General features: G+C 50.8%; 1 protein-coding gene across 1 annotated transcript in view; it reads left to right on the plus strand.

Moving 5' to 3' along the window:
* LOC127584341 (cytoplasmic polyadenylation element-binding protein 2-like) overlaps positions 1-8,306 on the plus strand; it is a 57,740-nt gene extending 49,434 nt beyond the window's left edge. Inside the window, exons 8-9 of the mRNA XM_052041054.1 lie at positions 785-966; positions 4,702-8,306. Coding sequence (XP_051897014.1) covers positions 785-966; positions 4,702-4,929 — 410 coding nt within the window. The 3' untranslated portion in view covers positions 4,930-8,306. The remainder of the gene's footprint in view (positions 1-784; positions 967-4,701) is intronic.
* Positions 8,307-11,100: the final 2,794 nt, after the last annotated feature.

Raw genomic sequence — 11,100 nt, forward strand, 5'->3', positions numbered from 1 at the left:
CTGTCCAGTCAAATGGCATCTTTCCAAGTCGAGATGGAAGTTGGGGGTCCCCCTCGTCGGCAGGGGTCACTGGCTGGAGGTGAGGTGGGAGGAGCGATGTCATCGGATTGCTCCCGCTTTTCCAAAGGCCTCGCGCCAGATCCAGATACGTCCCGGGAGGTATCCCACTGGGGGACCACTCCATTCTCTTGAGGCCGGAGTGCCTGACTCGCCTCATTGGCCACTTGGGTTTCCCATGGACAAACTGCCCCTTTTCCCCTCTCCTCCTGATCTACCCAGTTCCTCTGACACTAACCCCAGCCCCTGTCTCCAATTCTTTCCCCTCCTCCATCTGCCCATCACCCACCCACTTCTCCCATTGGTTCTTCTCCCCTCCCCCCCCATTCCCATCCCATCCCATCTGCCCTTCCCACCTCCCTTATTTGGTTCCAGGCTCCACCTTCCTCTCCTATCAGATCCCATCCTCTGCAGCCCTTGGGCGCCTCCACCTCTCACCTGCCACCCTTCCATCTCCCTCTCACCCCCTCCTCACCCGACTCCACCTCTCACCCGCCAACTCTTCCAACTCTTCCCCCCCCTCCCCCCCCCCCCCCCCCCCACCTCTTCATACCGGCTCTCTCCCCTCTACTGTTCAGCCCAGATGAAGGGTCTCGACCCGAGACGGCGACTGTCCACGCAGGTGCTGCCTGACCCGCTGGGTTCCCCCGGCGTCTCGCGAGTTGTGCTTTTCCCGGCGTGTGGCGGGGAGGTCGCCATGAGTGACGGCAGACTCTTCCTCTTCCAGTGGAGCTGGCGATGATCATGGACCAGCTGTACGGGGGGGTTTGCTACGCCGGCATTGACACCGACCCTGAGCTCAAGTACCCCAAAGGCGCGGGGAGGGTGGCCTTCGCCAATCAGCAGAGCTACATTGCAGCGATCAGCGCCCGCTTCATCCAGCTGCAGCACCGGGACATCAACAAACGGGTAAGAACCTCTTTCCCCCCCCCCCCCCATACCCCTTTTCCTCGTACCCTCAGGGCACCAGTGAAGGTCTGGAGAGATAGCTGAATCAGTGAAAGAGTCTGCACCATTTTCAATCCTGAGACTTCCAATGTACCTCATTGGACAAGGAGCTTTTGGAAGTGAAATATCGAGAATCCAGTCAGTGCACAGCGAGATCCCACCAAGAGCTTTTGGTAATGAGATGATCTACTTTCAGGGGTGTTGTTTGAAGGCTGATTTATGGACCGGGGCATTGGAAGCATCTCCCCGCTGCTGGGGCGCACGTGGGATTCTTTCCTATCCACTAGACAACCAATCATGAGACTTTGGTTTGGCACCTCATTGGTGGGATGTTGGTTGCCGATGGAAATGGATTTTGTTTCATTGGCCGTGGAACCAGCGGGGAGATGAGATCTTTAGAGCGCAGCGCATTGTGGTGGTGCGGGAGGCTCAGCATGCAGAGAGGGAAGGTGAGCTGACGTAGGAGGAGCGTTTGATGTCTCCAGGCCTGTGCTCGATGCAGTTCAGAAGGATGAGGGGGGGGTCTCATTGAAACCTACTGAAAGGTTTGGATAGAATGGACGTGGAGAGGACGTTCCCAATAGTGGGAGAGTCTCTGATCTGAGGGCACAGCCTCAGAATGAAGGGACGTCCCTTTAGAACTGAGATGAGGAGGAATTTCTTCAGCCAGAGGGTGGTGAATCTGTGGAATTCATCATAGAGGGCTGTGGAGGCCAAGTCACTGGGTGTATTTATGGCAGAGATTGATAGGTTCCTAATTGGTAAGGGGGTTATGGGGAGAAGTTGGGAAAATGGGGTTGAAAAAACTTGGTCATGATTGAGTGGTGGAGCAGACTCGATGGGCCGAATGGCATAATTCTTTCCTATATAGAACATAGAACATTACAGCACAGTACAGGCCCTTCGGCCCACTATATTGTGCAGACATTTTATCCTGCTCTAAGATCTATATAACCCTGCCCTTCCACATAGCCTCCACTTCTCTATCATTCATGTGGCTATCTAGGAGTCTCTTAAATGTCCGTAATGTATCTGCCCCCACAACCTCTGCCAGCAGTGCGTTCCACGCACCCGCCACTCTCTGTGTAAAAAAAAACATACCTCTGACATCCTCCTTGTACCTTCCTATGGTCTTGTGATCAAATTCAAAAGGGAATTGGAAAAGTATAGAGAAGGAAATATTTTCAGGACTATTAGGATGGCTTTTGAGGGGCTAGGCTGGATCAAGGGGCTGAATGGTCTCCCGAACTGTGAGATAGTACAATGGTTCTTGAGTATCACATGCAGTACTACAAGTTCATCCAGTATAATTTCAAATGAAGTCCAAAATCCCAGCGGAGGTTGACACTGAACCATTCCCTTCCCGTGAAGTTCTGCCCGATCCCCAACCCTCCACTCACTCGATGTCCTCGTCACTTGCCCCCTGGTCATCCTGACTGGGCGCGGCTGTGGGTGCCAGAGCCCGTCTGGGCCTGAGCGTCCACAAGAGGGAAGCAGAGAATTGGTACTGGCCACGGTGGGAGATGTCTGAAAGCTGTGGTGGATCACAGAGTGGCCAAGTGGGATGTTCTGCCGTGGGATCAGCATTCCCAATAACTCACCCCACATTGACCAGCCTATGCATTGGTACCCCCAGCATCATAGATTGAGACGGCACGCAAGTCAGACTACCATGCCAACTATCGAGCCTCCATTTTGTATTCATCTTGTACCAATCCAATTCTCCTTCAACTCCCCACTAAATCTGCCATTTACTTGCAATTTACAGCGGCCAACTAACCGATCAACCTTCAGGTCTTTGGGGTGTGGGAGGAAATCAGAGCACCCGGGGGAAACCCACGCAGTCACAGGGAGAACGTGCAAACTCCACGCAGACAGTGCCCGAGGTCAGGATCGAACCGGGGTCGCTGGAGCTGTGAGGCAGTGGCTCTGCCAGCTGCGCCACTGTGCTGCTTCTGCCTGCCTAGAGAACAGTTTATACACTAAAGTGTAGCTCATCACATGGGAATTGCCCTGAAATTTGTGAGTCCGGGTGAAATAAGATGGATATTTATGTATAGAAGTGGAGCTGTTCTGTGCTGCTCAGCAGGGATGTTGTTGGAAATCAAAAATAATTGCAGATGCTGGAACAAAAACAAAAAATGCTCAAAAGACTCAGGAGGTCTGGAGGCATCTGTGGAAAGAGAAAACATCTGCCCCTCATCTGCTATGTCCCCAGCCTCAAACCTTAATCTGTTTCTCTTTCTACAGAGGTTCATGGAGCTGGTAGACACTGCCCTCTTGTGGCTACCTATAGGTGAAGCATTTTCATCATCATTAATTCTGCTGCAAAAACAAACCTTGCATTACTGTAGCGCCTTTTACATCCCTTATTGGACTTACAGACAGTTGAATATTGTTGAGGCATAGTCCCTGCGTTATGGGCATCACAAGGAACCAACTTGCACACAGCAAGCTACCACAAATACGTCATAATGAGCAGGTCATCTGCAGTTTAGCAAGGGGAGGGGTAAGATTTAGTTGCAAAGGGATACAATGATTTGAGGGATAAAAATCAGTCATACAACATGGAAACAGGCCCTTCAGCCCACCGAGTCCATGCCGACCACCAAGCATTCATTGCATTAATCCTGCAGTAAACCCATTTAATTCTCCCCACCTTCCCATCAATTCCCCCACCCCCCCAGATTCTACCACTCACATTAGAGGCAGGTTACAGCAGCCAATTAACCTACTAACCTGCACATCTTTGCGATGTGGGAGGAAACCAGAGCACCCGAGGGAAACTTGCGCAGTCACAGGCAAAATTTGCAGACTCCACGCAGGCAGCACTTGAGGTCAGGATTGAACCGGAGTCACTGGAGCTGTGAGCCAGCAAAGTGAAAGTCAAGTTTACTGTCATATACACATGTATGCACAACATACATGTACTTGTGCATATGACAGTAAACTTGCAGCAGCATAACAGGCACTAGCGTCAGAGACACAATGTTCACAAGAAACACCTAAATTAAACATAAATCATACTAGAAAACAAATTGAACAAAAAGAAGCCCATTGTAGTGGTCATAGTGTTGCTATACCAAGGTTGTGATTAGGGTTGTGCAGGTTGGTTCAAGAACGGAATGGTTGAAGGGAAGCAGCTGTTCCTGCACCTGGTGGTGTGGGACTTCAGGCTTCTGTATGTCCTGCCCAATGGTAACTGCAAGCAGCTCTATAGCTGTGCCACTGTGCTGCCTTACTGTCCAAGATCCTTGAAAGAACTTCTCTGCTCGCCTTAAAAATAGTACCCTGGGATCTTTATATTTCATGTAATAAAAACAAAATATGCTGGAAACGCTCAGCAGATCAGGCAGCATCTCTGGAGAGAGAAGCAGCATTAACATCTTCATTAACTTTTTTTTTCCACCAACACTGCCTGAATTGTTAAGGGTTCCCAGCACCTTGTATGTGGCATCAGCCGGGGCTACCTATTTTGTGGGATTAGGCATGATTCCATTGTTCTGATGGTGTGCCTGCATCTCCCTGCACAGTATATCACCCAACCCTGATGACTGCAGGGTGCAGTGAAGGATTGCAGTGCTGGGGAGAGGATTTGATTCTCCAGAGGCTGGGAGGAGAGGCTCGGGGAGGGGTGGGTAGTAGAGATAATGTATTGAAGCCACGAAACATAGCCGCATTCCTCTTGCTCGGCAGGTGGAGGTGAAGCCGTATGTCTTGGTGGACCAGCTGTGCGATGAGTGTCAAGGCGCCCACTGCAACGGCAAGTTTGCCCCCTTCTTCTGCGCCAACATCACGTGCCTGCAGTACTACTGTGACTACTGTTGGACCAGCATCCACTCCCAAGCGGGACGCGAGTACCACAAGCCACTGGTCAAAGAGGGGGGGGAGAGGCTGCGACAGCTGCCCTTCCGCTGGAGCTAAGACCCCAGTCCAACTCCTCCCCCCACCCCCCGAGGGACGCGGGCATCCGTATTTAGTGGCTCTTTGTTATTCTGCTGTTCCTTTATTTAGAAGTGTTTGCGCACCGAATTTTCTTACCCAGTATATCTTTTGATTAATTTTTTTTTAAAAAAAGCAGAAAAGTCTGGTTTAGGGTGGAGACCCACTTCAAGGGGCAGAGGGGGTGACCGGTGCTTGTTTCTTTGAAGGGGGGAGTGGTTTCTCCGCCGAGGGACTTCCTCTTTGTAGTGCCAGGAAGGTGAAATGTCTGAGCTGCAAGCAGCGAGGGGAGGGGGAGGGGTCCTGCAGGGCAAGACTGGGGCTGGGGTTTGTGTGAGGGAGGGAGGGGCTGGCATTCGGTGTGGGGAAGGAGCATGCTTCAACAGGCTGCAGTGCGGTGGGGGGGGGGGGGGCACCGGTGGCACGCAGCTACAGTACAGAGAGGATACACAGACCCTGAGCACATTTGGCCAAACACACTTGCATGGTCAATACCCAATTACTTCCCCATGGCCCCGCCCACTAATATCCCATGGCCCCACCCACCAATCCCATGATTCCGCTAACATCCCATGGCCCCGCCTATCCCCTATGGCCACCCCCACCCCCAGTGACTCCGCCTACTCCCACCCCACAGTCCTGCCCCACCCCCCCCCTCTCTCTCTCTCTCTCTCTCTCTCTCTCTCTCTCTCTCTCTCTCTCTCTCTCTCTCTCTCTCGCTCTCTCGCTCTCTCGCTCTCCCATCTGTCTGTCTCACCTCACCACCCCCCTAACCCCATCTGTCTGTCTGTCAGTCACTCCCTTGATCTCTCTCCCTCTATCTGCCCTAGGCAGTGCAAGATATCCCCAGCCCAGGGTTCCCTGGAGCCCCTCCCATGGGATCAGTGTTATGCCTTTAAGTGAAACCCCTTCCACAGTGAGTTTGGTGCCGCGCAGCGGAGGTGGTGAGCTAGGTCCGTGCTATGTGTGTCACCGGGTCTGTGCTCGCTGGGCAAGTCTCCTCCTCGCAACAGGTCAGGCCCAGGAGTTAAAGGATGGGCTGATTGGCCTTATCTGTTATCACACATTGGTGCGTCTCCAGTCATGGTCGGTCAGTGACTGAGGAGCAAGGACGGGGGGATAGGGGAGATGCTGGATGTGTGACTGTTCCCTCTGCCATTGTCCGACGTACAGTATTGGGGTGAGGATGCGAGGCACCTTCAGCACCAGCTGATTAACCTCTCCTGAAAGATTTGTGCTGTTGTTCTCGCACCCAACTGTCCAGTGGTGGAGATGTCATGTGACCCTTGAACTGGGCTGTGGAGGTTCCTGTGTATGTGTCCACCCCAACTCTGTCAGTGGAGTTGGACTCGCGTGAGCTGATCTTCGCTCGGCCACTCCTGGGGTAAGAGTGAACTGGCCCAGTCACATGACCATCCTGGCCAATGGCAGATCCAGCTGCCTACCTACCCTGGCCAATGGCAGAACTGCCTGCCCTCCTCGACCAATGGCGGAGCCATCTGCCCACATGCCCCAGCCAATGGCGGAGTCAGCCACCCACCTAACCCAGTCATTGGAAGTGCCGACTGTTCGTCCTGGCCAATGGGAGAGCTGTTCTGGACTCGGTTGGATCATGTAGCACATGGAATGGGGGGTGTTGGGCAGGGTTCACATAGAGTCAGTCAACCTGAGGTCATGTGTCCGACAGAGGGGACGAGGGAGATGTAGGGCTGGTGACTGAGGCGCTGCGCACCGCGGGACTCAGGCTACTGTCTTGCCGCCGGTGGTCTGTCCGTGGGTCGATGCGACCAGCCAGAAGGAGAAGAGTCCAGCCCCTCAGGATGAGTCAGTGGGGGGAAGAATCATGTCAGGCTCAGTTTGCACAAATAGCACTTTAGCACAGCCTCCCCTCTCCTCCCACCCCACCCTTACACTGATACAAAAGCCACCCCATCCTCCCCACCACCACCTTGCTCGGAGTGGAATGACCAGCACACCCTTTGAGTTCTTTTGTTAATTAGATAATCTTTCTGTTAATAATTACTGTATGTGATTGTGGCCCTTGGATCTTGCAGCATTGTTGTGAGAGGTTACCAGGGATAGACCTCTCCATTTGCTCTCTTATCCCCCACCCACACTAATCCCAAGACCCATGCACTTTGCATCTCCATTGAACAGGTGGCTGGGTCGCTTTGGACTCTGACACAGTTTGGTACAGCTAACCTGCTGGGTACTTTCAAATAGCGGTTCGGATCAGTTGTCGGGGGGGAGGGTGAGTTACGAAGCATCAGTCCTGCCCTGGGTTCTCGGGATGTTGGAGCTAAAGGTCACGTGTCTGGCCTGAAAGAGGGGTCACCCAATGACGGAAACCAATTCCAAATCCATCTCTGCTGCTGGTTGGGCTATGTGGCAATGGAAGGTTTTGTCTGTCCCAGGATGTCAAGGTGTTCCATCACCACTACACCAAGCAGGTTAGTGAGGCACCAGCCATCGCTGAGTTGGCATCTCAGCAGGCATTGCGTGGTCTGGTCCCAACGGTGATGAAGGATCAGCCAAGGTCTATTCCATCCCAAGTGCCCCTGTGTCGGACCCGAGGCATTCAGGACTTTAGGCTGGTTGTGGTGTGGGACATCTCTAGCCGAGAGCAGACATCCACGTGCAGTTAAAATAGTGTGGTTGTGGGGTGGGGAGGTGAAGCAGAGTTGGTGGTCTCTCTGGAACAATAGCCCCAGGAGACCTTTCAGGGCAAAGTGGTTATTGGGAGGAAGGCAGGCGAACCAGAAGAGGCAGCGGCTTTGTAACCAAAGGTGGGGGTGAGGTGGCGATGGGGAGTGTGTGGTTAGGTCAGGAGGTGGAAGAGGGGAAGTGAATTTCTTGTACAGTGTCTATGCCTTTGATTCAGCATTAACAGGCCGAACAACGCAACTCCCTTGTAACCAAACCACCAGAGTTTGGAATCATTGACACTTGAACTAGGTTGTAGCAGTTTTGTAAAGAAAATATATAAATCAGTAAATGAGATGCTGCTTTTTCTACTAAGGAGTCACATGATTTTTGTATTTTTGTATTGCAACTTTATTGTCCAGTGATGTTTTCTATTACTAATGGTTGTATGTAATGTCAAACATGAACATGTGACTCTGTAGATATATAGTAGATACCTCAGTTTTTTTCAATTTTAAAATCTTATTTTTTTTCTCTGAAATAAATATATTTCGGTTCTGCAAAGACTGACAGATAATTTATCTTTTAGTTTAGTTGGGAAATAACATATAATTATATAAATATATATATTATATAAAAAGCAGTATGCACACTGTAAAATTAAAAATGTACCAAGTCTTGAGGTAAAATGTTTAACAATGAGAATTTGCCAAATAAATGCTTGATTTATGTGAGTATTTTGTTTCATTGTTTTCGTTGGTTCAAGTGATTTGGGGGAGGTTCGAGGGGTGAGGGGATGCTGAAGATGCAGGTCACCTCGCTGAGCATGACGAGGCTTGGGTTCACGCAGGTGGAGGCAGGAAGAGTGGAAGTAGCGACAGAAGCTGAGGGACGCAACAAAGGGCTGAAGCGGATGGAATCTGACGGGAGGGGATGGTGGAGCTTGGAACCAAGTGAGGGAGGTACATCAGGAGGATCATGTTCATGAACATTGAATTCTCCAACGTCAGGTAACTGCTCCCCCCCCTTTGTCTGTTTTCGCTCTCCTCCTGATCTACCCAGTTCCTCCTACACTCTCCCCCCACCTGCTCCTTCTACCCATCACCCATACACTCCTCCCCTTCCCCAGTGTTCCCACCTCCCTCCCTTTGTTCCGGGCTCCAACATCATCTCCTACCAGATTCAACCACCTGCAGCCCTCTGTTGCCTCCACCTCTCACCTCCCAGCCTCAGTCACCATCTCCACGCTTCCCTCCTCCATCTGTCTATCACCCCTCCTCACCTGGATTCATCTATCACCTGCCAGCTCTTTCTTCACTCCTTTCCCTTACCTCTTTATGCTGGCTATCTCCCCTCTATCTCTCAATCCAGATGAAGGATCCCAACTCAAGATGTTGACTGACCGTTTTCCTCCACAGATGCTGCTCGACCTGTTGAGTTCCTTCAGCGTCTTGTTTTTTTGCTCCAGGTTCCAGCATCTGCAGTCTCCTGTGTCTCCATCTTGCATTTACGTAGCCTGCTGCACCGTGTCCCGAAGTGCTCTCCAGGAAGTTTGGAAATGTAGGCAGGAAATGTGGGAGCTAACTGCCCACAGCAAGTGGCCGCTGCAACTGCAGCGAGTTTCCATGTGGTAATGACCAAGAAATCTGTTGGAAGTAAAAACCAGAAAATGCTGAAAACACTCAGCAGGTTAAGCAGCATCCATGGAAAGAGAAACAGAGGTAACATTTTGCGTCAAAGATCCTTTATCAGAGCTGAAATCTCACCGATTTTCCAGTGTCTGCAGTTTTTTGAGTTTTAATCTGATTTACAATCAGTTTTCAGCCTTGACCAGGGGGTACTAATTAGCCAGGGCATCTGGTCTAACTCCCGTTTTTCTTCAAAGTAGTTCAATCAGTTATTTTATATTTGTGCAAGAGAGAAGATAGGGCTTCAGTTTAAGGCCTCATCTCCAGGTTGGCACCTCCGGCAGTGAAGCACTCCCCCAACACTGCACCTGGAGTGACAGGTTATTGTAATAAGAATATTGCTGGGGAGTTCAATCTATGTATAAACAGGGCAAGTCAAATTTGGCAGTAAAGTCATAGGGAGAGACAGCATGGAAACAGGCCCTTTGGCCCACTGAGTCCATGCTGACCATCTATTTACACTAATCCTATTCTAGCCCATGTTATTAGAACATAGAACAGTACGGGCCCTTCGGCCCACAATGTTGTATCGACCTTTATAAACCTACTCTACGATCAATCTAACCCTCCCTCCTACACAGCCCATAACCCTCCATTTTTCTCACATCCATGCGCCTATCTAAGAGTCGCTTAAATGTCCCTATTGTATCAGTGTCCACCATCACCCCCAGCAGTGTGTTCCAGGCACCCACCACTCTCTGTGTATATAAAAAAAATCACATATCCCCTAAACTTTCCTCCACTCACCTTAAACAGATTTTATTCTCTCCAGATTTCCGTCAATTGCCCCCAGATTCTATCAGTGGCCAATTAACCTACCGCCCTGCACATTTTTGGGATGTGGGAAGAAGCCAGGATTCCTAGAGGAAACCCACACGGTCATAGGGAGGTCACGGTCATGAGGGTTAGGGTGATTTGGCTGGAGAGGATGCAGAGGAAGTTCGACAGAATGTAACCTGGATTGGAGGACTGTAGTTATCGGGAGAGATTGGATAGGCTGGGCTTGTGTTCCCTGGAGTGAAGGAGGTTGAGGGGTCAGCTGGTGGAAGTATAAAAGATTATGAGAGGCATAGAGATAGTCAAAATCTTTTTCCCACGGTAAGGGGTATCAGAAGCAAGGGTGTAGTTTTAAGGTGAGAGGTAGGAGATTTAAAGGGGATCTTGGGTTTTTTTAACACAGAGAGTGGGTTGATATCGAGAGGAGGTGATGGAAATGGATGCAATCACTACGGTTAAGAGGCATTTAGACAGACACTTAAACAGGTACGGCAAGGAAGGATGTGGCCCTACTGCAGGCAAATGGGATGGGGATAAAAGATAGCACGGTTGGGCCAAAGTGCCTGTTCCTGCACTGTAATCTCTTTGAAACTCTATGAGAACATGCAAACTCCACCCGGACAGCTCCAGAGGTCAGGATCAGACCTGGGAGCTGACGATTGGCGTGGACTGAAGAGCCTGTTTCTGTGCCGGATGACTGCGAGTCCGAGGGATGGGAAAATTTGGGAATTCTGCAAAGGCAGATGAAGGCAAGGGAAAGCAGAACGTAAGAGCTGGCTGGCGAGAGAGGTAAGCAGGTTGTGACCTGCGTCAGTGATTCGGATGGGATGGTTAGTAATATACCCACATCTGCTGATGATACAAAGCTAGGTGGCAGTGTGGACCGTAACAGTGATGCAGAGAAGCTTCAAGTGGATACAGACAGGCCAGGCGAATGTGTAAGGCCATGGAAAATGTCCTACCCTTCTTCCCAGGGTAAAGGAGTCTAAAACTAGAGGGCATAGGTTTAAGGTGAGCGGGGAAAGATTTAAAAGGGACTTCAGAG

Source organism: Pristis pectinata, chromosome 29, assembly GCF_009764475.1.
Source record: "Pristis pectinata isolate sPriPec2 chromosome 29, sPriPec2.1.pri, whole genome shotgun sequence".
Taxonomy (NCBI): Eukaryota; Metazoa; Chordata; class Chondrichthyes; order Rhinopristiformes; family Pristidae; genus Pristis; species Pristis pectinata.